Below are 27,231 nucleotides of genomic sequence, written 5' to 3'. Positions count from 1 at the left end.
AAATAACTTTAAATTTCATAGAATAGTTGAAACCGACCTGTCAAAATTGACTCATTAAAAATGACGTAACCAATGCATTTTTACAATTATGTATGTTGTTTTACCGTGATTCGTCTATGTATTTGACTCTAAAATTCAAGAGTTATTTATTTAATCTCTAATAGGTATAAGATTTTATTTCTTTATTGCACTTTGGTAAAAGTAAGATGTTATTTTTACAAAAGAAACGTAGTCTTGTGTTATATCACGTGAGCCACAAATTTTCCACAAATTTTTTGTTTAGGGTAGGCCATGAAAGAGAGAGACAAACATAGAAGTCATGTCGGAATAAAATTTTGTTTTTGATATAACCTCAATTTTTTGATGAAAATATGTGTGAGACCATTACTGGTCTCGATGTCGTTGACTATCGCAAATTAATTAACAGGTACTAGCTATGGCCAATCAAAACTACTAATCGACTCACCAGACATCTGAACCACCCTATCGGTACATTTAGTCAGGACCGGACCCACCAGAATTGGGCCCACATTGATTGACTCGAAACAAAAGATAACAACACCTGTTTATCTGTAATTATGGATAGGAAAGAAAGGTACACTCACCAGGGGTGTTCCACCCTCTTGCCCCAGGCGATGCTAGGCTCGAACTGTTGCCATCTGTCAACCCTCTGGAGATGACCTCCTGGTTAACGATGCAGTCGCTGAAAGGTGTATAGTTCGGGGATATACAGCCCGCGGCATCAACTCACGAAGTGTGTGAGAGTTCCAGCCACCAAGGTGATGGGGCACATCCCCATCACACCCATGTACTAAGCGGCGTCCCAGCGACAGGACACGGGGACCCCTCCAACACGTCCGCCGTACATTCTCGTCATTTGCATTGTGTGCCCACGAGAACCCTTCCGGATTCTCCATTACATGAGCTAAAGTCTGCCTCACCTGGACCTCCCCCCCCAGGGGAGACCCAGTGCTCAAGAATTACATCTAGATGTCTGCCAAGGGTTTTATAGCATAGTGAATTATACTCGCTCTGCCATTCCAACTTACACGAGTCTGCCAGGGGCCAAAGCCCCTGAAGGAAAGGGTTAACACAGAGGAATACACTTGCTCAGAACGACGTAGAGCAACAACTCCGTATTGGGCCAGTACGACCCTGACGGGTACGACACAGACGCCCAAGCGCACGTAATCACGACCACCAGCATACTAAAGATATTTCCCTCAAATAAGTTAAAGGGAACCAATCAGTCAAGGTCAAGTAAAACATATGTTAGCGGGGAGGTTTGTTCACATTAATGTTGTTACCTTCGTCTCAATTTTTGACGTCTTACATATGTAACATTACAAGGTACAAATTAGAGAAAATGTATCAGAATCAATAATGTATTGAAAACTAATTGAAATTAAATGAAATGACAAATGTCAAACAACTGTTTTTTCGATTTACGTAAATTTTGTCAAAGCCTAACCTAAATAAAAATTTTGTAGATCACACGTTATTAACGAACAGTTTGTAGGTGAAAACCGCTTTTTAAAAAATGAATGGTAAGATCGTTTCTAACATGACAGGTTTGTGCAGGAATATTTGTAGATTCAATAGTTTTCATTCGATATATGCATGAAATTTTCAACCATCTATCTATGTGGAATAAGTAACTCTCATATAGGGTCATAGAAAAATGACATTTAAAATAGATATGAAATAAACTGTTGTCGTAATTTATTGTTTCTTTTAGATGGACGATTGTAAGAAAAATAGTGTACATACAAATGACTCGCCGGAAAATGTTTTTTTGCACTCGTGTGAAATCTGTGCTTGGCTGGCTCCTCGTGTTCACACTCGTGCGAAATTGGGCACTTTCCGCACTTGTGTAAATACAGGGTGAGTTTTTTAAAACGGCAGGCGTTGTAGAATTTTTATTTATGAACCGATTTCAAAAATTTAAAAAACAAATTAAATGCTTTTTAATTTACTATAAACTGATGATTTTAAAAATTTTCTAAATGTCTTACGGGCTGATTTCAAGACGATTTGCAGTAACGCAAGTTGCGACGTAACCATGGAGATGGCGCAAAACGAGTGCAGCAAAGTTGCGCCTAATTTCAAGACGCTAGACTGCTGCAAATTGCATTAAAATTTAGCGCCACGTCAGTCCGGTGGCGCAACCTGTGGCGCAACATTTGCTTAATTGTCACTTCGAAAAATGGCTGGTGCTCGACAAGTTTTTTCGGGCTTAGCCTTCGATTTGTTCGAAAATTCTAGTGATAGTGATGGCGACGAGGAACGTGTGCCCAGAGAAGCGTTTAACATCGAAGAGATAAGTGAACGGCTTCTTTTTCAACGGACGAGACTGACGAGGGGTGTTTTTAACTCTGTTTTAGAGGTTATTTCACCGGTTTTAGTGAAAAACACCAAGAAGGGACGTTATCCGCATCTAACACCGATTCATAAACTATATGTGGCCCTCCAGTTTTATGCCACAGGTTCCTACCAGTGGTTAGTTAGTAGCAGTGGCCAAATTTCACAATTTGCGACATCCCACGCCATTTAGGAAATTACCAACGCTTTGGTTGCCGTTTCACCTGATTATATTCGTTTTCCAGCAGCAAAAGAGTATCCATCGGTGAAACAGGCCTTCTACAGATTTGGACTAACCCGACATGGGTCTGGTTTTCCGATTGTTTTGATTTTCAAATTGATTTTAATTTTGGGCTTCGGAGTTGCTTTCATTTTCGTAAATACATTAAATATTATAGATTGATGGTAACTATGCTATTATGAAAGAGTAACTGTGTTATTACGAATTATTTGTATCAACACTATTATGATCTACTTAACATGTAAGCAAATAAACGTACATCTTAATATTCATGTTTTGATAAAATAAATGACTGAACAGATATTTTCATAACGTGTAATTAAACCATTTAGGAACAACAAACAATAAACACAACATAACATGATCTAATTCTTTCTTCTTTTTTTAAATTCCAAATATTCCGCCTGCGGAATTAGTAAAAATTTTTGATCTGGTTTTCGTTCTAAAATGGCCAGATATTATTATGAATAATGATTATTGAAAATATTCTTGAGTTATTAAATGTACTTACGACTTGTTTTCCATTCTAATAAAACGCCTTTATTTTTTAACACAACCCTTCGCACATTTAATTTGTCTGATGTCACGTGACCGACGCAAATATGATGTGGCTAAAGTTCCGCACTTGCAATGTCATTGCGCCACTGCAAATTTCGAACATGAAATTAGGTTGTAAATGTTGACGCAGTGGGACTGCAAATCGGTGTAGCAAAGTTGCGTTGCGTCACTCATTTGCGTTAACGCAAAATGACAACATGAAATCAGCCCGTTAGTATCTTTTGGGCGATACTCAACTTTCTTATTTTAAATTGGAACCCATATTTTTTTTTTTATAATTTGGAAGATATTAATTTTCTTGATTCAGAAATGTGCAATATGTTCTACTTCTACCAAAAATATATTTTTAAAAAAATTATCAAAATTGAAAAAAAAATAAGCAATAAAAGTTAATAAAATCTATTGCATGGTGTCAAATAAAAGAATGCCGTTATTGTAATGTCAAAAAGCAGCAAATAACAGAAAGGATAGGCATTTTTTTTTGAAATTATTAATAACAAAAGACAATAATAATTACAAATCAGAAAAAACAACTACCTAATTTAATTAAAATACTGTTGAAACGCCATCCCGTTTTTTTCATTGCACAATTGACACCTACGAGAAATACATTGTGCATTGTAAGGTGTAGCCCCATCTTGTTGAAAGAAAACTTGTTCTTTCTGTTATTTGCTGCTTTTTGACATTACTATAACGATATTGTGTTATTTTACACCACGCACCTAGATTTTATTAACATTTATTGGCTAAATTTTTTCATTTTTGATTTTTTTTTTAAATTTTTTGTAAAAGTAGAACATATTACACATTTCTGAATCAAGAAAATTAATATCTTCTAAATTATGAAAAAAAAAATATGGGTGTCAATTTAAAATAAGAATGTTGAGTATCGCCCAAAAGATACTAAGACATTTAGAAAAATTTTAAAATCATCAGTTTATAGTAAATTAAAAACCATTTAATTTGTTTTTAAAATTTTTGAAATCGGTTCATAAATAAAAATTCTACAACGCCTGCCGTTTTAAAAAAAATCACCCTGTATCTATTATACGGCATGAGGTTGTGAATGTCGTGACCACCGCAAAATAGTTTTGTTGAAAATTAAGATAACAAGAAATTTCTACCCTATTTAACCCCTCTGAAGTTTTACACTGAAAAACAAGACCGTACAAAACAAAAATAGTGTTTGAAATGAGAAATCTTGATGATTACATATGACATATTTCTATTTTTAGATCTTCATTCATTCATTAATACCCATAATAAATCTAATTTAATTGTTAGGCAAACCTCATGCATAATGTCACGGACATTTTCATTTCTCAAATATTTCTCACTTCTTTACATCACGTACGCCGCACAGCGCCAGCAGAAAATCATAAAGGCAAAATGAAGAAATAACCACATCTGCGAAAGTCGTGTGCTACAAGAATAAACCATAACCGAGTTATTTCCATCATCTTGCAAAAGTTTATTTGATATGCCGCAAGTGTGCCAAGATAAAAGTTCAACAAGTGACACGTATCAATTTATCAAAGCTCCTGATGAACAAATTTTTTGGAAAAGTGTAACGGATTTCAGTTAATTGTTATTAAATGTATTTTTAGTTTATGATGGTTCTAAACAGAACCTAGTTTCAGTTGGATGTATGATCTCACCAATTGCGGTTGTTTTGCAATAAAATAAACTATTTTGTCGTGAAGATGATACCGGTAAATTTTAAAGTAATGTTGCGGTCAACAATTTATTTATTGCTCAGGTTTCTTGGACACGTGTTGGTTACAAAGCGTTCATTTAGAAAAGTAAATTTAATACAAATTGCAAAACTGTAAAATTATTACGATTTGCACAGAACGTGATGTTGTGCTTAACTTTAAAATAACTACGAGGAGAACTGGCAAGATTATTGAAAAAATAAGTAGCCGCTCCTAATCTGTTGCAGAAATCCTGACCAAACATATCAAGTAACGCTTCACTTAAAAGAGTGTGAAAAATGTTTCCTGATATATAAAAATTTTATTTATAGTCAAGTTTAGACAGTTTATAAATAAATACATCGTTGGTATTATTTTGTTGTAAACCAGTTTTTCATAACATCTTTTCTTTCGTTGTTACTAGCTAAAAATAGAAACAGACATTTTGACCCATTCTTCGACGTTTTCATTGTTATTCAGATCTCGCATGGAGCGATAAACTGCAATTAAACATGCTTCAGAATGGACACAATCTCTGAGATCAGCACAAGACATATATCTCTTGAATACAAATTTGTCCCCTTTCAGCGAAGACTTGCAGTCTGGTCCACATTAATAAGAATGAAAAAGCCGCTAGTCGGCAACGCGTGCTGCAGAGTTCTCTTCGCTTCCTCCTGTTGCGGCTGGTCGTTGGCGGCATTTCGCGTCGAACTAGGTTGCTCGAGTGTTGTGTTCTGTGCAGGATAAACTCGACGGAGAAATTCACTGAACTGACAGGAATTTTAAGGTAATTTTTTAGATATTTTTTTTATTATTATCGCTTGAATTCAAAAGAAATTATTTTTTTTAATTACAACTCAAATTTCACATAAACTGTTAATTTATTTTTATTCTTAATTAAGTGTACTTTGCTCGTAGATTATTACCGATGCGGCAAATAAATTCTTATTTATAGCAAAATAATAAAGATTTAATTACCATTTCCGCTTGGGTAAGTTTTATTGTCCTGCATTTTTCATTGTGATGTAGATAAAATGTTTATAATTTGTAGTGAGGAAATAGTAAATTAAAGAACGTGTTTTATAATGGCCAATTTGGTACCAATGCCATTATAAAACAAGTCCTTTATACTATTTTTTCGAATTTGCACCCTTTTTTTATAAAAAATTTAAATTTTCCAATTCTAAGAGTTTTCGTGTTACACGATTGGTAATGGTTTTGTAACCACGACTTGCCACTTGATTTTCAAATTTAATTGATTTATTGAGTTTCACTGTCACTGAATTTTGACATAACGTAACCTAACCCCACAGCCAGTATTTATATTTATTATATTTAGGTACAATTATTGTTGGCCGCAAAGGGCAATTTAATTATATTGATACATTTTTTATTCACGCTTCTTATTAAACATGAATCGTAAATTCCAAATTGACCAAGAACTTGACAGGAAACAGATGACAGTCAGACTAATTAGTTGTGCCAATTCTCAAAAAACAAAATTTCCTACTTTGAGTTCTTTTATAGATACCTATAAACGACTCCAAATTGAGTACTCTAATGGGCCTATTAAAGCGGCAAATTCGAAAAACAATTTAAAATGCTTCCTTTGTGAATAAAATTTGATAATGAATATCTGTTAATAAGTATTTAATTTATTTTATCAACTCAAGTTATTCGTTGTGACTTGCAAGTCTGCTTTACTTACCTCTGGGTCAAGCGGGAATGCCGACCACTTTCTCGCCAAACCAAAAACATAAACTCAAGACTTGTATTAAATTTAAGGCTTTTAGCTTGTCACAAAGTCAGGGGAACTTAATCTTTTGCCGAGAAGAATTTCTTTGACCTTTTTTCAAGAAAATTTGTGTCTAGTTCCAATACTTATCGAGACATTCCATTATAGTGCAATAATTTCCACGTAAAAGTCAAACTTCCCACCTGTAATATTGTTATGTTGACCTCATTTTCGCCAAGGAACTCCCATTAAGTCGCGATGATGTTATTAAAAAAGCATGCCTGAGATTCAAATCTATCATTGTAACAACACAAATTTGGCTTCTGTTGGACAGATAAATGGGTGTGTTGAGGAAGGTGGGAGTGCATTTTTTCACTGCAGTTCCAATTAGATAAGCATAATGTTAATTGTGGTAATTTATAGTAAAAAAAAAGTCGCGTTTGTAGACTTGCAGAAAGCCGGGACCTTGAAGGTGTTTCAAATGCGTTGACGTTATCAAAATGAGTGAGCCATTAAACTGGAGTTGAATGATTTAATACACAATTAGATGATAAAGACAGAGTTCTCTACACATGTGAAATATGGAAATGTAAACGAAAGCGTTGAACTCCAATTCGCTCGGTTACAGTTTAGAAACATAATTTTTTACATTAATTGCGATGGCTTTCCTCGTGTTCAAGATTGAAGAATCACTTGCTTGGCAGCTGTTGCCCGAAGAGGCTCGAAGTGTGGTCTGATTCATGCATCATACGTCCTCTTGGGCAGCTGGGATGCATATAGATCGTCTGATAGATTTGCAGGAAATCTGAATTAATTTACACATTCATTTGCAAAAGTTTTGTAAGGAAAAAATCGAAATACATTTCCTGCTCTCTGAAAACTAGTATAAATCGCGAAAAATTTATGAAGATGTTGTCCGTGACTTTTTTGATTTCATGAATAATCGGGGAAAAAACCAAGGCAAAGAAGTTTGACAATAAAACGTGAAGGCGATTTTTATGAGTTATTTCGGGATTACAAATTTCGAATTTAATTTATATTGATAAATAGTAGGAAGAGGATTGTATAATTTTAAATTTTTCACATCATCAAGCAACATAAATTAAATTTGAAGAGCCTACTTTTTCTAATTACTTAATGGGTTTCGGTGCACGCACACCTATTAAATTGTTATTAATTTATTTAAACATATACTTCTAATATTTTTAGAATATTAATTGATATATGTATGTAAATAGTCGACATTTGCACTCGCATTTGGAAACACAAAGTTGACGTTTTACGAGTACTGTCACTTTGTTATTTTGTTAAAATTAAAAAAAAAGCTCGTGAATTTTGTTTCGATAAATCACTTATGCTATGGGTAGTTTTTGTTCATGACGAGTCGATTTGATTGAATTTAATGTGTAGTTGGGTCTTCTTAACACAAAAATTGAAACTAAAAGTTGATTTTAATTAACTTAGCGTGAATTAGATTTTAATCGCGTAGATTGCAGAAAAAATGATGTGTGTATTTCGAGCGCGCTTTTACGTCGCGCGGCAACTGTATCTCTCAACTAATAATGTACATATTTACGTTCTTATTACATAAATAGCTATTTCATGTTCTTAAACTACCGGCATAACTGCAAAATGGCTTTAAAATTGGGACGGAAATTGCAAGTTGATTCCAGAGGTTGATTACGATAGTTTAAGGTCCCGGCCAGATGCGACAATATTTGGTCATAAAAAAACAAAATATGTCAATAATAATAATTTAGCAATATTCTAATATTCTCTTTGGAGTTCTTGCAAAATTTGCCTAGAAATTCATATTGATTTTCTCTTGATTGTGCATAAACTCTTTCTTTTACCGTTTGAAATAAAACCAGACTTCATTCTTCCGGTTCTTTTGAGTTTTTTACATTTTTAGGATTGTTTTTAGATTGTCTAATTTGATTTTTTTTTAGATTCTTTAACTTTTTCTTGGGCACTTTTTAGATTTTTCTTGGATCTTGTTTCTAAATTTTCTATAACTAACTTTATATAAAGTCTTCTTTATATTTTCCAGCACTTCCATTTTTTTATGTTTTGGTTCTATTTTCTTAGATTCTTTTAGATTCCCTTTAAATGTTTTTTACACTTTGTTTTTTAATAGGTTTGTATTGAACTTAGTATATATCAATAAAAATGTTAAGTGGGGAGTTTTGGAGGGCTGTTTACAAATTGCCTCTAAATAAAGTACTGCTTACATCTCTTTAAATTAACTTTTATTATGATGTCATATGAAAGTAGCATTTTCCACACGGTTAAATGGCTCCGAAAGTTGAAGCTTGCGTATATCTACATACATATTTACGAAAGTAAAAGTCACTTGTAATATAAATATATCCGCACACACCTGTCAAAATTGACTTATGTCAGAAACGACATAATCAATTCATAGGCACATTTAGGTATGTATCATGTGAGCCACAAAATTTTTGTTTAGGGTAGGCTATGAAAGAGAGAGACAAACATAGAAGTCATGTCGGAGTAAAATTTTGTTTTTGATATAACCTCAATTTTTTTATGAAAATATGTAACATTACGAAGTGCAAATAAGAGAAAATGTATCGTGTGTCTCTCCAGAATCAGTAATGTATTGAGAACTAATTGAAATTAAATCAAATAACAAATGTCAAACTACTGTCAAATTTTTTCTTGACGTACGTAAATTTTGTCAAAAACTTACTCCTCGATTTCTGTTAGAAAGGCAAATAATTGAAATTATTTGAACTATTTTACCTAAATAAAAATTTTGTGGATTACACGATATGTATGTATGTTGTTTTATAGTGTCTAGGTAGTCAAGGTATTTAAGTCTAAAATTCAAGAGTTATTTTGTAACTCTTTAATATAACATTTTATTTTTTAATTGCATTTTGATAGACATCTCTTATTTTTACAGTCTTGTAACATGTGATCATTTTATTTTGTGATCTAGGCGGCTATGAGATTTTGCTTCAAGTCATGTCTGAGAGTTACTTTACCAAATTGGAAATTTATGCTTCATGGGAAAAACTTTCTGCTGAAACGTTAAGCCTATACTGCTGCTCAAAGTGTTTTAATGACTGACTGGATGTAAAAATGGTAATTTTCATAACGATTTGTTAGAATACCACCACAATGTCAAAACTGTTAACAGAAGATCTACATTAATTTGGGTCAAAGCCGCCTGGATCGCAAAATAAAATGATCATTCCGTATAAGATAAATGAGAATTTGTAGGTGGTAAGCTTTAAAAAAGTGAGGTAGGTCGTGAAAAGACAATTTTGACAGGTCTGTGCAAATATATGCATATTTATATATTTATATGCAGAAAAATTACATTTTTAATAGATACAAAATGGAATGTCGATATCATTGTTTCTTTTAGATGTACTATCGCGGAATCAAAATTTCGAACATCACTTTTTGAGATGGCAATGTAAATCAAGCTTTATTGTCATTGTGACTGACATACAAAGTAAATTTCTGACACTTGCTGAGTCTTTTACAAATTTTAAGGTTATAAAGACAAAGGACAGTTTACAATTTTTAAACATCAATCAATTTGATGTTTGAAATTTTGTTTCCGCGATAGTAGGATCGTAGGAAAAATAGTGTACATAATTCGTCGTTATGTACACTGGCTTTTAATAAAATAGCGTACACTTTAAATATTAAGTAGCAGTCTTTTGATTAGTTTTTGGCTATGTGGCTGTGAGTTTTCTAGAATTAGGTTATGTTAAACTGTCAATGTGTAAGTTGCTTCGTGCCTAAATTTACTATCAAATTGCAAATAGATTTTCCAAAGTAATTTTATGGTCTGTTTACCTGTGGTTAATATCCAGGTATAAGTAAATTTAAAAAATAAGGTTAGTTTAGAGACAATGTCGTGACAACTATCCAATTTCCAGTACCAACTTCGAAATTTTGAGTGAGAAATTTTAAATATCACGTTTTTGATTAGATTTTTTAGATAATGCCATAATAACATTAGATTTTGAAACTTTCCCTTAAAGCACGATCCAATATTAATCTAATGTAATTTGGAGGTTTAGAAAAGTAGAAAAAAATTCCATGTTGTTTCCTTAAGTTCAGCAATCCGTGAAACACCCGGTACATCAGAATTCACGATTAAGTACTTTAGATGGACCGGAAGACCCCCTGTTGGATGGGCTTCATTTAAATTTCAATAAACATTCTGCAGACTTGTGAGTTGAATGTTTTCAATAATATTCTAATGAACAGACTCTATAAAATTATTAATTTAATTTATTAATATAGATACTAGGTGTGGACGTTGAAAGTAATCATTAGCATCGCTCATCTTGAGAAATTTCACATTGAAGAAGAGACGATACGAGTTTTTAATTAATATTGCGTATCTAAACATGTATAGAGGTTTCTGTGTTTTAATATGTAAACTGGGTTATCCTACCTAAATTAACAACAAACAATTCTACTTTCATTCTCATTACCTTAACTTAACGTGCTGAAATATAACCTACGAAATTAAATTATTTTTAATTAACACCGTAAACGACTTTACAGAGATTGCATGGATTAAAATTAAGTGCATTTATTTAAATGCAGATAAGACTTGCTGTGTCCATATAAGTGTAAATGTGTCGACTGTAAATTACCCGTTTCTTATTAAAGCTACATATTTCGTAATAAATTAAAGTGATGGTTTTCCTTATCACGAATTAGGCGGTGAGTTTTTAGTTTTGTATGGTCTGATTTTGGCACAGTAAAATTTTAACGGTCATTTTATGGAGCCAATATTTGTTTATTTTTAGAAAATGGAACGAAGAAATAATTACAATATACAAAAAATAAATAATAAACTAAAACGATGTTTACATAATTTCCTTCAAATTGCTGTAATTAATCTCAGTTATAATTGACCTATTATTAACTTATTAATTAGGAGGTACTAATAAACACATTAATCGTGGTTTTCTATTAAAAGTGCTAATTTATGTGCAACTGTTGTGCAAAAGATTTTAGAATTCACAGAAAAATTTTAATTGGTCAAGCCCAAGTTTCATGTAAACGGTTAGTGGTTGAAATAAATTGTCCATTAATAACATTCTTTATCTGTCAAGTATCCTCATTAGTGTTTGAACTTGAAGCGGCTTCTAAAATAGTATAACAAATTCCTTCTGTTTAATTTTAACTGATGCTCCGGTTTTTGTCTAATTATTTCTAGCGCAAATCACACAGAATTAAATTAATTATTGTGCATAATGCATACATATGGCGGAATTGGCCGTCTGACAAAGCGGCATTAACACTTTAAGCGGTGCTCAGCCTAATAATTTTCTTAAATTATTGCCGCGGGCATAAAGTGTGGGCTAATATCTTCTTTGCATGACATTCATTGCTTTTGAAGAATCCTGTGCCTTTGTGAACACTGAGAAAAGTAAAAAAAAATATAATCCGATCCTATCTCCTTCGTCACCACAGTCAGATGTAATTGACCAAATTTTCAATAGCAAGAAATAAAAATCTATCTAATGTTTGTGACAATAAATTAATTGAGGAACTAAAGCGGTTACAGGTCAGGGCCGTAATATAATTTTTTGAATGAAGATTTATGCGAAATTGAATGTAATTCACTGAACAATTTATCATTCCCTGAAGAGTTGTGGTTTGTATTATTTGGTGGTTTCCTGCCTCGATAACAAACTAATTTATTTTAAAAGTGTCAGAGTTAATTTTATTGTTTTACTACTTCCTTTGTTGCCCGTAAATGACATCATGAATTCTTTTCCAGCAGCTGCAATGACACTGTCTATAACTTGTCATTCATCATATTTAATATTAAAATTATTCGTTTGGATTAAATTTCTTACAAACAGAGCAAACGCACTGGTGTCAAATATTGCTGAACATAAGCAAATAACAGGAATTTGAATTTAATTTTTTTCCCGCTTTTCCGAATCTCTGAATACAATTCCGGTCTGTTAACCCACAGGGGCGTATCTTATATTTTCATATTTTTGAGGACAACTCTTTAAGAGATTTTTACCAACTTTAAAATGCTGCCACCAAATATCGATGAAAATAATGAAAAAACTCATTATGTGATAATACGAACTGAAATAAAATACAGTCGACTCTTGATAATTTGAAATTCAAGGGACCAGGAAAAAAGTTCAAATTAATGGAAGGTAAAAATATAGTGTGATTTAAGTAATTAAAGGAAAGAGATATCTTTATTTTTCAAAACCATCGATAAAGTGAATGCTAAAATATCAAAATGTTTCGCTACATTTTTTTTTTTGAAATTTCACTTTCCACAGATTTTGATAATTTTAAATAATTGAAAGACACTGGTTCTTTCTGCAGCTTATGGCGCTCGGTGACATAAACATGAATAACAGTACAAATTTACGAAAGCAGACTAATACAGGCTGAATGAGATTTAACATAATCGCAAAATGACAATCGTCAGAATAAACAAACCAATTATAGAAGAGAGCGTGAAATCCACCAAATCCACTTTTAAGAAACATCGTAAAACTGATGTTTTGTAAGCTGTCAATTCCTTTGATGAAACAGATTTATGTTATGACGAAACTTCCAAGAAGCTCTATTAAATGACGGAAGTCAAAAAAATGTGAAATCCGATTTTGAATCTGCAACGCAATTTTTTGTTCAGAAGTTTTCTTTTTATTCCTTGCAATGGATTTCAAGTTGACGAGAGTTCTGAAGAAAAAATTAAAATTATAGAGTGTTGGCGGGAAAAAAAATTCTCGATTTCACTTCAAAATACCGATGGGACCAAAATAACTTGAAATTTTTCAGTTTATTGAAAGAAATCAAGGAGACTGAGGTTTAAATTATTGAGAGTCAACTGTATAAAGTATGGACAACTATTAGTACATATTTATCATATCGATCACAGTAACATGTAGGTATGACAAAAGGATTCTATGAAATTTGAATCTCTACCCTTCAAAACAAAATTGAAATTTTGTGTAAAATGATATAATTTTTAGCACTAAATCGTCGTCTAAGCGGGAACATCCGCTGTCTCAGTTGTGAAAATATTTTGTTTCTACTTTTTCTCAGATGAATTTTTCACGGGAATCTTATTGGTGGAAATTATTTTTCATATTTTTGAATAGATTTAATCTTAAGCTAAGATTTGATACCAAGTAATCATTGAGCAAAATTATTTACACTGCCAAAAAATCAGTTTGTTTGCGCTCCCGTTTGACTTCGTAAAAAATTGAGATTGCGGAAGTTGCCGCTTAGACGACGAAATATTAAATTCATTGTTGCTGAAGACAATCCTGAAGACTAAAATAAAAGTTTAGAAGAAATTGTTTTAATTTTGCTTCGTAAAGTGAAATTTTAGTTTGTGGTAATTGCCGCGGTTGATGATGAGGTAGCTGAGACTTAATTGTGCGATTTCAGCAAAAATACACGTAAAATCCATCTTGTTTTTTTCAATACCTGAAATGGAATTTGCAAAAAATTATTTTATAAGTTGCTGGAAAATTTTTCCATACCTAAACGGTAGTCAAAAACTTGTGTGTTGACAAAAATTATCAAAAATACAATTTATTTCCAAACACCTTTGCCGACGCGCGTTTCGATATCAGAGCAATCATTAAACTGAGTTTAATTCTGATGATGGTATGTAGCATTGCTATCGAAACGCGCGTCAGCATTTTTTGACGAAATTGACGAAATTTGGTGTTTGGAAATAAATTGTATTTTTGATAACTAAACTGTGGTGTGCAAAAGAATAAAATTCTTGAAATTTTGAAAATAATTTCATATCTCAAAAATGGTAATTCCTACGAAAAAATATTGCGAGATCTTAAGATAAGGTACAATTTTTATAAGTATTTTTGCCGTTGGAATCACGACTAACAAAAAAATTAAAAATTAAAATTGTCGAAAAAATCAGTTTTTCAAATCTAATTATTCGTTATTCTAAGAATTTTGATGATTTTGTGCAGATTTCAGTTTTTTTCTCGCGATTCAGCCGTTGAATCTTGATAAAAATTGGTGGTTTTGTAGATTTCGAGCTCTTCTTTGCGAATCCAAGCCAGAAAATGGCGAGAGTCAGCGAGAAATCGTCGTTTAGCATCGAAATAAGCGAATTTCTCTAATAATTTTTAATTTCGTGCAGATTTCTGCTGATTTCTTGCAATTCAGCCATTGAATCTTGATAAAAATTGGTGGTTTTGTGGATTTCGAGCTCTTCTTTGCAAATCCAAGCCAGAAAACGGCGAGAATCAGCGAGAAATTGTAGTTTAGTATCAAAATAAGCGAGTTTTTATCTCGTTTATTTACGGAGCACTCTTGATTTGTTTCGATTTATTTCACGCAGAATCTAAATCATATAAATTTGTCAACAAATAACTGAGTTAGAAGTGTTAGGAATGATGCGGTTTTCACCATCGTTTTTCTAAAGCTTGTTTTTCGGTATAAACACGAATATGAATATTAAAAAAAAATGCAATGAATAGTTTTCTTTGACGTTTACCATTGCAGAACTTTTTAGCAGCACACGCACATCTATCGATCTTTTGACATTTTGTTTGGAACAATAAAGAAGATCCACGCAAAAAACTGCCACGTCAAAATAATTTCCAAACCTTGACACGTTTGTGTCCATTTTGCCTGGTGTATATTTTCGAAATTCAAAATTATTCGTTTGCATTAAATTTGTTACAAACTGAACAAACGTACTGTCAAATTATGTAGGTACTTTCCCTGATTTCGTCACGAATGAACTTAGCCTTGGGATTACGAAAATTATGAATTTATGAATTATCGTCCATGTTTGAGTAACTGCACATCACAACATGTTTATTGTGAACATTCCGCTTCGATATACACATTTGTTTAGCTATTTCATTATGTTAGTTAGCATGACCATTACAACTATCAATTTCACATTTTTTAGGATTCTACTCTAATCAATCTATGTACATTATAATTCCATGTGGGCAAATATAATGGGTAATGAGTTATTTGCTTTAGGGTACGTTCAGTAACATTATAAATTATAAGTTCAACGGCCACTTGCAGAAATGAAAATGCACATGTGTAACTGCAATTATTTAGTAGGTACTTAAGAAAGGATAAATTTAATGAGACAGGCGCACAGTCTGTAGCGAATTAATGTCTAATATAACTAAAGATTAGTAAACATTTTTCAATAGTTTGAACTTTCAAATGTCGTAACCGCACGAAATGACAAACACCTAAAAGACAATTATGGATATCAGCGTTGCCTACAAAACAGGAAAAGCAAGGTCAAGACCAATGAAAAAATGCACTGATTCATTCCATCTCCACATTCCACGTGCAATGCAATCTCAACAGCAATTATTGCACTAAACACTTACGCGTTCGGCGTATTCTAAAATTACCACACATTTTCAGAAAAAATTAAAGTCAACAGACTAGCATAAAAATAGATTCAATCAAGGAGCACTTGTGCTGTATGACGGTTCGTTTATGTTATTCTTTGTCGTGTTTATTCGGTTTGGTAAAAAGCCCCACAAACGTGTTTCCTTTTTTGCTTTTAATTCGATTAAAGCAACGCGCGAACGAACTTTACTGTTCATTTGCTCCAATTGTTATGGCATTGTTGTTAAAACAGACGATGATTCAGTTAGTTCGGATTTTATTAGAACAAATGTGCTTTCAAGGGCTCGAAAATGTCAGCTTCTATTACACATCGGCAAGATTTCATTGTAGATTTGCCAGAGTTAAAATTAGAGCTGTGTCCGATTAGATAAGGTGCTAACATTGCCGCCGCGACGTGCATCGAATCGCTGTAAAATCGATGGTTTTAATGTTCTTGTTTTGTAGGTGCCAAGGTCTGTTTTGTTTGATGATGCGTCGTAGTATAATAAATAAGATGAAATAGTGCGAATTGAGAATTTTGTACGGTTTAACACAAATATTAACTTGACCTATATCGTCGGTTTTATAGTCTTGCTAATTGGTCATTTATGCAAATTTGCAATGGAAAATTCTTCGCGTCTTGGTCTGCAAATAATTTTAATTATTTTGGTGCCAACTCTTGGAAATGACGAAGCTTTTTATGGGCTGTAAAATTACTTGAAGGATCTGAAGCTGGCTATATTGGGTATCAGCTGTACAAATAATTGTGAATTAAATTCTAGTTTAGACGATCTCGGATGTTACGTAACTTGTTGCATATTAATACCACCGATCGGATTTCTTGCCTCTGTCTTCTCATTGTACATTATGACCTCATCAACGATCTGCTTGCAATGCATCTGTTAATTTCGAATACGAAAATTGCGTCATTTTACGGATTTCAGCACAGGAAATACCACAACCGGAAGTGCATGTTGAACATTCGACCGCCACCTGTAATGTGTGCTCTATTTACTATGCAACTTCACCAATCACGTTGCTTTGACAAGACATGTCAAAATAAAACACGACGCAGGCCACTGTTTGGTCTACGACGACTAGATCGTTCCGTAAGTCTGACAGAATGGGGGCAATTCCATATTCAATAAATTAATTTACATGTCTGAGAATGAAAACAAATCACAGCTGAAAAACAGAAAAAAGATAAAGGCAACACGACTTGTTCCTTGAAGGCAGTTATGCAATAATTGCACATGTGCACTGCAACTCTCAATCTTATTTTCGCTTAAACCAGAGAATAAATACCAGCCCAAAATCCGCTGTTTTTTTCAGAAATCCAGTTAATTTATTGCCGGCAGTTTCTCTGATGTAATATATGTACACCTTGGCGCTAAATTAATGTAGATATCTTGATTCCTACGTCATAAATAAAAATAATGACGTGTGGGCGCGTTTCGATTTCCAGACGTGAATGAAAGTGGAGCTGAAATAAAATAAGAGGAAGTCTTCGGGGAATGTCAGATCAACTTGGCTTGTCAGCTGTGAAAGGAGATGACATTAAACAATATAACTGCAACTTTTTAAAAATCATCATTTTTATGTTCTTGGCGAAATATTAAATTCCGTTACATCGACAATTTTATTTGTTAAACGCATTGAAATTACGTGGTCTTGGTACTGAAATAGCGTTTATTAAGTGAACTAAATTATAGAATATTAGAGCGAAAAACGAAAATTCTTGATTTTTTAATTTGTAATCCATTCTTAAATTTTAAAGTTTTCTTTTAAATTTTGACAATTTTACAGTTTTTACAATAAAACAGTGAAATTCGATGAACTTGGTACTAGATATAAGGGAGTTTATTAAGTGTACTAAATTCCGAAATTTTAGAATCAAAAACATAAATTTTAGAATTTCTTATTTGTTGAACAAACTTAAATTCTGCAAGTTTGACAGTTCTAACGATAAAAGAGTGAAATTCGGTAAACTTAGTACTAAAAGTGAGTTGATTAAGTGAATTTTAGAAAAAAAAAACAGAAATTCTAGAATTTTTTATTTTTAGAGCTATTTCATAATTGAAAAATTTCTCTTAATTCTCTAAATTTGACAGTTTTAACGATGAAGGAGTGAAATTCACTAAAGCTAAAGTTGTGAAACTGGGTGAACTTAGTACTGAAAAGACGTTTATTAATTAGACCAAATTACAGAATTTTCGAATCAAAAACAAAAATTCTATGATTTTTTATTGGTAGGAAAAGGTCAAAATTCAAAATTTTTTCTTAAATTCTCTGAATTTGACAGTTTTAACGATAAAACAGTGAAATTCAATGTATAAGTACTAAAAGGGTGTGGGAAATTACGGAATTTTAGAACCAAAAACAGAAATTCTAGAATTTTTCATTTTTAGAACTTGTAATTCAAAATTCAAAATTTTCTGTTAACTACCGCAATTTTTACAGTTTTAATGATAAAAGAGTGAAATTTTGTGAACTTATTACTAAGAATGCCTTAATTAAGGGTAGTAAATTATAGAATTTTGGAACTAAAAACAAAAATTTTATGGAACTATATTCGTAGGCCAATGTCCAAAATTCAACTGTTTTTTCATATATTGTGTAAGTTTGGCAGTTTTAACGATAAAGGAGTGAAATTTGATAAGCTTTTTAGTAAAAATGTTTTAATTAAGTGGAATAAATTATAAAATTTTATAACTTAAAACAAAAATTCTAGAATTTTTTATTTGTTGGCCCAATTCAAAATTAATTTTTTTTTCTAGAATTCTGCAAGTTTGACGGTTCTAACAATAAAACAATAAAATTTGGTGAACTTAGTATTAAAAGGGCATATATTAAGTGGACCAAATTACAGAATTTTAGAACCAAAAACAGAAATTCTACAATGTCTTATTTGCAAGCCAAACTCTAAATTCAAAATTTTCACTTAAATTTTGCAAATTTAACACTTTTAACGATAAAACTGTGGAATATGGTGAACTTAGTATTAAAAAAGCGTTTTTCAAATGTATTAAATTACAGTATTTTAAAACCAAAAATAAAACAAAATGAATTTTTTATTTCTAGAACTAACTCAAAATTCAAAATGTTCTGCTAACTACCGTAATTTTGACAGTTTAACGATAAAGCAGTGAAAATCAGTGATCTTAGGATTATAGAGACGTTTATTAAGTAGATTAAATTATAGAATTTTAGAATCATAAACAGAAATTCTAGATTTTTTTTTCGTTGGCCAAACTCAAAATTCAAAATTTTCTCTTAAATTCGACAAGTTTGACAGTTTTAACGATAAAACAGTAAAATTCGGTGGACTTAATACTAAAAAGGCGTTTATTATTTATTACTAAATTACAGATTGCTGAAACCAAAAACAAAAATGCTAGAACTTTTCATTTGCAGCACAAACACAAAATTTAAAATTTTTGTTTTATAGTTTCAAGGCTAAAACAAACAATAAATTTCGTATGTAATATTAGACGGTATAATACAAAAATATTTCGGTTTCGTCTCATAAAAATTAAAAAAATTCAGATTGAAAACCCTGTATATCTCTAAAAAGACGGAAATATAGTTATATTCTTCATTAAATTTTTGATTAAACATAATTTTGATTTTTGAAAATGTGTTAATTTCTTTTTTTGGAGCCGTTTAAAATGATTGCAAATGTCAAAATGGGGAAAAATAACCGTCTGGAACAGTTATAATTTCCGCACGATATAATTTTTAACGATCGAGTCCGAAGACAAACGCAATTTCTTATCTTCTGTATTGTTATCGAATCACAATAAATCGCTGAAATTGCACTTTACACTTTATTTTATTTATAGCAATGCACACGAGTTGATTTTTACACAAAAACAGAAATCAGAATTCAGACAGAACGATTCCAATAAATTTCGTTTATGGCCCATTAACCCCAACAATTCAGTTAATTAATGGGACATTACGATGCACTTAAACTTAATTCTCCTCCTATCACGATGAATTAAACGAATTTTCTTCCGTTGGGTGTTTCTTTAGTGACGAGTTTAAGTTTTCTTAGATTAATTGAAAGTGATCGTTTGTTGACCAAATCTGTTTTTGTTTCAGTCAAGTTTAATATGTAACGCGGACACTTTTCTATGATGATAATGCAAATGGAAAATGAAGACTTGTGAAGAATAGAGAAGAGATGAAGTTATTGACGCTAATATTAGCGCTGGCATGTGAGTACTTTTAAAGAACAGTGATATGCTGACTATGTTGGTATAATTTATTTTGTGAAGGTGACACAGAACAAGGAAATGGTTTGTGAAATGTTACAAGTTGTCATTTTGCTCGCGCAACTGCTAAAATCATATTTCAATCTCAGTTTGTAATTTAAGGAATTTGCAAGAGTCATTCGGTATATTTTGATTAGTTGGATGGATTTATTTGAGTAGTAGGATATATTTACAACTTTGAGGCAATTTATTAGCTTGTTTTTACAACAAGCTGTGTATATTGAAAAATCCCAAAATCCTGAAAATCGCCTTTTATTTTAAAGACAAAAAAATCGAAAATTTGCATCAAGTTAAAAGTTTCCAGACTTATGACGTCACAAGCTGGAAATAAAGATAAAGACGTATTTTTTTCTGAAATTTGAATTACAGTTTGCTTAAAATTTAAAACAAAAATTTAGGAATTTCATTGAAAATAATTTAAATTAGCAATTACACAAGCCAATAATTTTTTTAATCAATTTTGTAAGTAGAATTCTTTCCTGATTCTTAATCCGAAGACCGTTTTGCTCCATCATATCCAGATTCAAACATATTTGTAATTTTTTTCTTAATTATCACCATGAAATTTTAGAATTTTTCATTTCTAGAACTAACTCAAAATTCAAAATTTTCTACCGTAATTTTTACAGTTTTAGAGATAAAAGAATGAAATTTGGTGAACTTATTACTAAGAATGTCTTAATTAAGTGTAGTAAATTATAAAATTTTAGAACTAGAAACAGAAAAAAAAAACTACTATATTCGTAGGCCAACCTCTAAATTCAATTGGTTTTTCTTATATTGTGCAAGATTCACAGTTTTAACGATAAAGAAGTGAAATTTGGTGAACTTTCTACTAAAAAAGTCTTGATTAAGTGAAATTAATTACAGAATTTTAAAGTCAAAAACAGAAACGCTACAATTTTTTATTTGCAAGCAAACTCTAAATTCAAAATTTTCACTTAAATTTTGCAAATTTGACAATTTTAACGATAAAACAGTGAAATATGGTAAGCTTAGTATTAAAAACGCGTTTTTAAGTGTATTAAATTACAGAATTTTAGAGCCAAAAATAGAAATTCTACAATTTTCCATTTGTGCAACAAACCCAAGTCCTGCAAAATTGACAGTTTTACGATAAAGAAGTGAAATTCGGTGATCTCACTCTAAAAAGTGCGCTGTACAAGTGGACTAAATTACAGAATTTTAAAACCAAAAATAGAAATTTTAGAACTTTTTATTTCTAGAACTAGCCCAAAATTCAAAATTTTCGGCTAACTACCGTAACTTTGACAGTTTTAATTAATAAAGCAGTGAAAGTCAGTGATCTTAGGACTAAAGGGACGTTTATTAAGTAGACTAAATTATAGAATTTTAGAATCATAAACAGAAATTTTGGATTTTTTTTTTATTTGCCCAAACTCAAAATTCATTTTTTTTTCTTAAATTCGACAACTTTAACAGTTTTAACGATAAACAGTAAAATTCGGTGAACTTAGTACTAAAAAGGCGTTTAATATTTATTATTTGACTTATGACGTCACAAGCTGGAAATAAAGATAAAGATAAAGACGTATTTTTTCCTGAAACTTGAATTACAGTTTGCATCAAATTTAAAACAAAAATTGAGGAATTTTTGATTGAGTTCCATTGAAAATAATTTAAATTTGCAATTACACTAGCCAATAAATTTTTTGACGAATTTTGTAAGTAGAATTCTTTCCTGATTCTTAATCCATCAGCTCCGGACTTTTTTTTTGAATTGAAATTTAAAACCCACAAAATCGTAATTTTTTTATAAATCTCGAGTTTCTATATGATTTCACTGTTCAGATTGAAAGATCATAGACAAACATTTATGCAGCAACTGTTAAAAAGTTGTTTGTCAAGTTTTTTATAATGTAAATAAATTTGAATGTTGATAATTTTTTCGCCTCACATAAAATGTTCGTAAAATTTATATTTCCATCGGTATTGTAACTTCAAAAAATTGATTTTCAGAGACATCTATCTCACCATTTTGTGATAACTTCCTAAAATATTGGCAAGTATTTGTGTTTTTATAGTTATTCATTGAATTTTCTAAAAAAAGCTGGACAATTCCTTTCAAAGATTTCCACCCTTTGATTTTTTTGGTTCATAAGCAAACTAAGAACTCTTCATCATCAAGAAGTATTCTAAAATGTATTATTTCGGGTTGCATTAGCATTAAAGTCATTTTAAAACTCAATAAGTGTATAGAAATTAGGATTTTTAAAGCGACATTGATTTTTTATGAAATTTTCAAAAAATAAAAAAAAATATTTTTATTATTTTTTTAAACTTATGAATGTTTTGGTCCTGTAACTTATAAACCTTAAGAAATAGCAATACACTTGTCAAATGGCAAGACTTCAATGTTTTCATTGATGTTTTATAAAAAAAATCGATGCAATAATTCTTTATATGCAAAAGTGCATATGAAAATTATTTTTGACATGAAAATAGTTTATCGAAAATATCATAGAAAGTACTTATGCTAGCAAAAAGGATTATAGATGGTTGGAAAGCTTATTAAATTTGTTAAAAAAAGTGTAGAAAATAAATTAATAGAACCTAAAAAACTAGAACACTTTTGAGTTCGGACCTGATGGAGCAAAGCAGATTTGGAATTAGTAGGACATTCGACATTAGAAATGACAATTTTTTTTTTGATAAATTATTATTTATTAATGTTATTTTTACGAAAAAAACTCGAAATTTGCTAAAAGTCACAAATTACAAAGCATTTTCCTGATATATTAAACACAAAATTTTGTATGCTGGCAATTGGGCTTGTAATCGAGCTGTAGGTGGCGCTGTGAAACAAAAATATATCGGTCAAATGTCAAATCAACAGATAAACCCACTTAAAGACCACAGAACTCTCCCCACATAAAAAAACACACAATAACAGCAAAAAACGCGAAATTTTAACCCTTGTTTGTCGTAAACCGGACAGTTCTGATTAATATACTATAGTTATTTAATTAATAGTTATTTATTTTGACTTCTGGTTTGAATTTGAAACGGCCGCCTTTATTATTTTCGAAGGTCATTGGCCTTCACATCAGCACACGAATTGACACAATTAAAATTTATGCAGTGTTGCCAACTTGCAAAATATAACAGACTATTTTAAATGTTACGTTAGACTGTCTCGACTTTCAAAAAATGAAACACTAGATTTTTCCAATATTTTTCACAACTTACACAGTTGGCTTTAAACTTAAAAAAACAAACTAAAATTTGTCTCTTTAGCACCATAACATAAAACTGCAATTTGGCACATTTATTAAGCTAGTTTAAATTGGTAACCTTCCAAAATTTCATTGTCGTGGCCTTCAAATTTTGGCATAAATTTTGATTTATCCTCAAAATGACAAACTCAAAAATTTGTCTTGTTTGATCAAAGAAATTTATTTGATCAAATCTTGGTGTTGACAAAAATTATCAAAAATACAATTTATTCCCAAACACCAAATTTCGTCAAAAAATGGGAATAAATAATATTGAAATTTGACACAATTGAAGAGCAACTCCAAACTATACCAGAGCTCATTACTATCGGTTCACTCATTAAAAAGTTAAGTTGGCAGCAGCCTCTACCCATTTTTATCAATAATAGTTGGCAGCAATAGCGTTTGACCTTGATCTAACTGTGGCATGCGCAGAAGCTAATCGTCTTGTGCAAGATTGCCAACACTTGTTAAATCTTTATTGAAATCTTTTTTTGCAGCAAATTTTTAATTAAATATTGATTAATACACTCAACTTTGACAACACGTTAACCTCAAAAATCGCTACATTCAATTTTCCCCTAATTTTCTCCCTAAAGAATTCAAAGCCTGATTTACACCCAAGAATTTTCGAAACTTTACACAGGAGAGTGGACTGATAGCAATGAGCCGTACTTGACTAATCTCCTTAAAATTGACTACTGTGGTTTTAAACTTGAGCGAGCTAACTAAAATTTGCTTATTTTTGTGAGAAATTTTCCTAATTGCTTTACCTTTAGAATTACCAAAGTTACACACTTTTTGACATTTTTTACGCAGTTCACATTGACATTTAGACTAATTTACCAATTAGTAACTTTTCCAAATTTCATTACCAGGCCATTAAAAAGATCTGATTTTTGGCCTAAAAAAATAAGGGTGAAATAATTATTCTGTTATCAACTGTGCTTTAATATTAGTACAAACATTTTTTTGCAAAAATAATCATTCTTGGAGTAATTTTAAACGAGTGGTCACAGATTGTTAACTTGAGAAACTCCTTGAATTAAAGAGTGTAAATAAAAACCAATATGGTGTAAACGAACTGTGGACTGCTGCCAACATAAACACCAAATCTTTTCAATAAACTAAAATTGTTACCGCAATAAAATTGTGACTCATCTAGCATAAAAGGCTGCCATAAATCTCACGTACCTAACACACCCACGAGCCGTCGTCTGAAACTCTTTGATTTTCTAGTTGCCGCTGCACAAGAGCCATCCAACACAACCACACCAGTCAAGAAAATACCAAAAAGAAGTTACGTTTGCCCCCCGAATTTCATCAGACTTAGCCACCGGTGTTACTACTTCAGTAAAGAAGCCGCCACCTGGCAGGACGCATATTTCCAATGTAGGGACCTACGCAGCAATCTTGCCATTGTGAAAACTGCCAATCAGGATAAACTTATCAGAAGGACTTTGAGCAAGAAGCCACAAGGTTGGTCGCATACAACGTTTGCCGGTATCGCTAAAATATGTTGTAGCGCCTCTGGAACGATGGCTCGGTGGTCTGTACGACTGGGAGCAAATGACGTGGAAGTGGGCGGCATCAGGAAAACCTTTGACTTATCAAGGCTTTTCGCAAATGGAGCCAGAAGATAAAGAAAAATTGCGGTGGCACTGCATTATAGTGGATCCCAATCTCCAATACAAGTGAGTGTTTCTTTGCGACGACACAAGTTAATTTTTTTTCTAGGTGGAACACTAGGAGTTGTGTAGAGGAAAAGCACTTCATATGCCACACGAAAATTAAGATTGTGACCAGTAAAGGGAAGAAGAAGCTGCTGCGCCAATATAAAGTTAATAAATACAACAAATTGAACGAAATACCTGTTCCTATATTACCCGACAACGCTAATTACAACACCACAATTTTGAAAGGCCATCATCCCAACGGTGTCAATGTCAACGACGCTGCTTATGCGCTCAAGCCCAGACAGCGGCGACGAAGAACCAGAAAAAACAGAAAGAAGAAAGTGAACGGCATTCAAAATGACAACGCCAATTCAACTAACTACATTGCCGAACGAAGTAGGAGACAAAAAGAAGAAGGAGATTTATCTATGGAGCGAATTAAATGGAAGACGTATTATAAAAATTCAACTTTGAATCCGTTGCATCCGAAGGCGATCGTTGAAGAGTTCAATTATGTAAAAGAACCGTAAACTGAGACTCTGTTATTTATAAAAGCTTTATTAAGTGTGCATCAAGTTTTGTACCATTGCTTCGAATTTATGTGTTTATGTAAATATATTTTTTATAAAATTAATTTTTCAATTTTGTGCTATTAGCAGGACTTGACGGCCATTCTATGGTAACGGAAAATACAACTGAAACACAAAAATAAATTTTGCAAATTTGACAGATGTGCTATGTTATTAATTTTGAACCAAATATTTTGAAAATGTGAAATCGAGGTACCTGAAACATTTTGACAACATATTTTTAAGTTGGCCACATGCAAGTGTTTCAGTAAATGCCAATTGTATTAAAGTTAAGTTAAAACACCATTTTTGTTTCAGTTTTGTTCAAAATTATAAACTCTAAATCAGGAAAAAAAATTGTTTTGTATTACCTTAATTTTGCTGTTAACATTAAGTGAACAAATTAATGAATAAATTAGGTAATTAAAAACAAACTTAGAAAGTAAAAAATCGAAAAAACAAGAAATTAAAACAAAACTAGCCATTTTTACAAACAATATCTGTTTGAAAAAACTTGAAAAAATCATCACTCTGATGATGATAGCATTACTATCGAAACGCGCGTCAGCATTTTTTGTTAAAATTTGGTGTTTGGGAATAAATTATAATTTTATTAATAATTTGAAAAAAACGTTTTGTTAAATTTTGGTTTTATTTTTCAAAGAATGGCCGTGGGCTAGAAACCATAATAAGTATTACTTAAGTCCAATGTTGTCCATCAAGTATTTTATGTTTTATTGTTTGTTTATACATGTAAAATTTACTAAATAAACTTTACTATAAGAAAGTGATTTCACAAGGTGTTGATACATTTGATATGATTTTTTTTATCTCAATTTTATCGGAAATGTGTTTGTATGATAGGCAACCAATTATACCACTAACAATTTGTGTCATTCGGGGATTCGGTTTTGAATTGGTCTAAATACAGTAGAACCTCGACTATGCGAAAACAGAATATTTGTGCAAAAAGTAGAGCGGAACAAAGAACAATTTGAATGTTTTTATAAATCTATGATTTATTATTTAAATAAAATATTCAGCTTCAAGTAGAGTTGTGCCGCCACTGACTAAACCATATGTTTTCAACGAAATCTTAAATAATTTTTCGACCCTTATTACAACCGTTTAACTTTTACACTGTGAAATGGAAGAGGACCCATTATGTATGTATGTAGGTAACTTTTACAAAAAGAAGTGACAGAGAACAATTTTACACAATGGATATGTCTGATTGCAGGTATCGTCCAATTATCATAGGTGCGAACAAGACGTATATTATTGTATTTTGTATTTCTGCTTTTTTTTTAAAGAAAACTTGAAATTTGCAAATTGACTAGTAATAGTTGGTGACATTTAAACCAGTGCAAAGAGAAAAAACAAAATTGTAAGTTTAAATACATTTTTGTCTTTAATCATAACTTGTTCGTAAAGACTAACATGAATGCTTGAAACGACGTTTCAGTTACGGTTTTGTGTCCAAGTTTATGAATTTTA

General features: G+C 31.6%; 2 protein-coding genes across 2 annotated transcripts; both read left to right on the top strand.

The window, feature by feature from the left end:
* Positions 1 to 2,169: 2,169 nt before the first annotated feature.
* LOC148170617 (uncharacterized) lies at positions 2,170 to 2,708 on the top strand. The gene has a single exon (XM_088042512.1). The coding sequence runs from the start codon at positions 2,207 to 2,209 to the stop codon at positions 2,552 to 2,554; it is 348 nt and encodes a 115-aa protein (XP_087898638.1). The 5' UTR covers positions 2,170 to 2,206; the 3' UTR covers positions 2,555 to 2,708.
* Positions 2,709 to 5,478: 2,770 nt separating this feature from the next.
* LOC148170616 (lithostathine-1-beta-like) lies at positions 5,479 to 26,525 on the top strand. The gene is made up of 5 exons (XM_088042510.1): positions 5,479 to 5,641; positions 20,081 to 20,196; positions 24,729 to 24,968; positions 25,015 to 25,183; positions 25,227 to 26,525. The coding sequence occupies exons 2-5, from the start codon at positions 20,163 to 20,165 to the stop codon at positions 25,693 to 25,695; spliced, it is 912 nt and encodes a 303-aa protein (XP_087898636.1). The 5' UTR covers positions 5,479 to 5,641; positions 20,081 to 20,162; the 3' UTR covers positions 25,696 to 26,525.
* The last annotated feature ends 706 nt before the right edge of the window (positions 26,526 to 27,231 follow it).

The sequence above is a fragment of the Gnatocerus cornutus genome, chromosome 7 (assembly GCF_029298725.1).
Source record: "Gnatocerus cornutus isolate USDA-ARS CGAHR chromosome 7, icGnaCorn1.1, whole genome shotgun sequence".
NCBI lineage: Eukaryota > Metazoa > Arthropoda > Insecta > Coleoptera > Tenebrionidae > Gnatocerus > Gnatocerus cornutus.
Note: the sequence above shows the minus strand (reverse complement) of the source record. Positions and strands in the feature narration are given on the sequence as shown.

Bases quoted from the DNA above. Each gene is read 5' to 3' on its own strand.
- LOC148170617 (XM_088042512.1), top strand. From the start codon at position 2,207: ATGGCTGGTGCTCGACAAGTTTTTTCGGGCTTAGCCTTCGATTTGTTC.
- LOC148170616 (XM_088042510.1), top strand. From the start codon at position 20,163: ATGAAGTTATTGACGCTAATATTAGCGCTGGCAT. The intron at 20,197-24,728 runs GTGAGTACTTTT...TTGATTTTCTAG, and splicing joins GCTAATATTAGCGCTGGCAT to TTGCCGCTGCACAAGAGCCA. The intron at 25,184-25,226 runs GTGAGTGTTTCT...TTTTTTTTCTAG, and splicing joins GATCCCAATCTCCAATACAA to GTGGAACACTAGGAGTTGTG.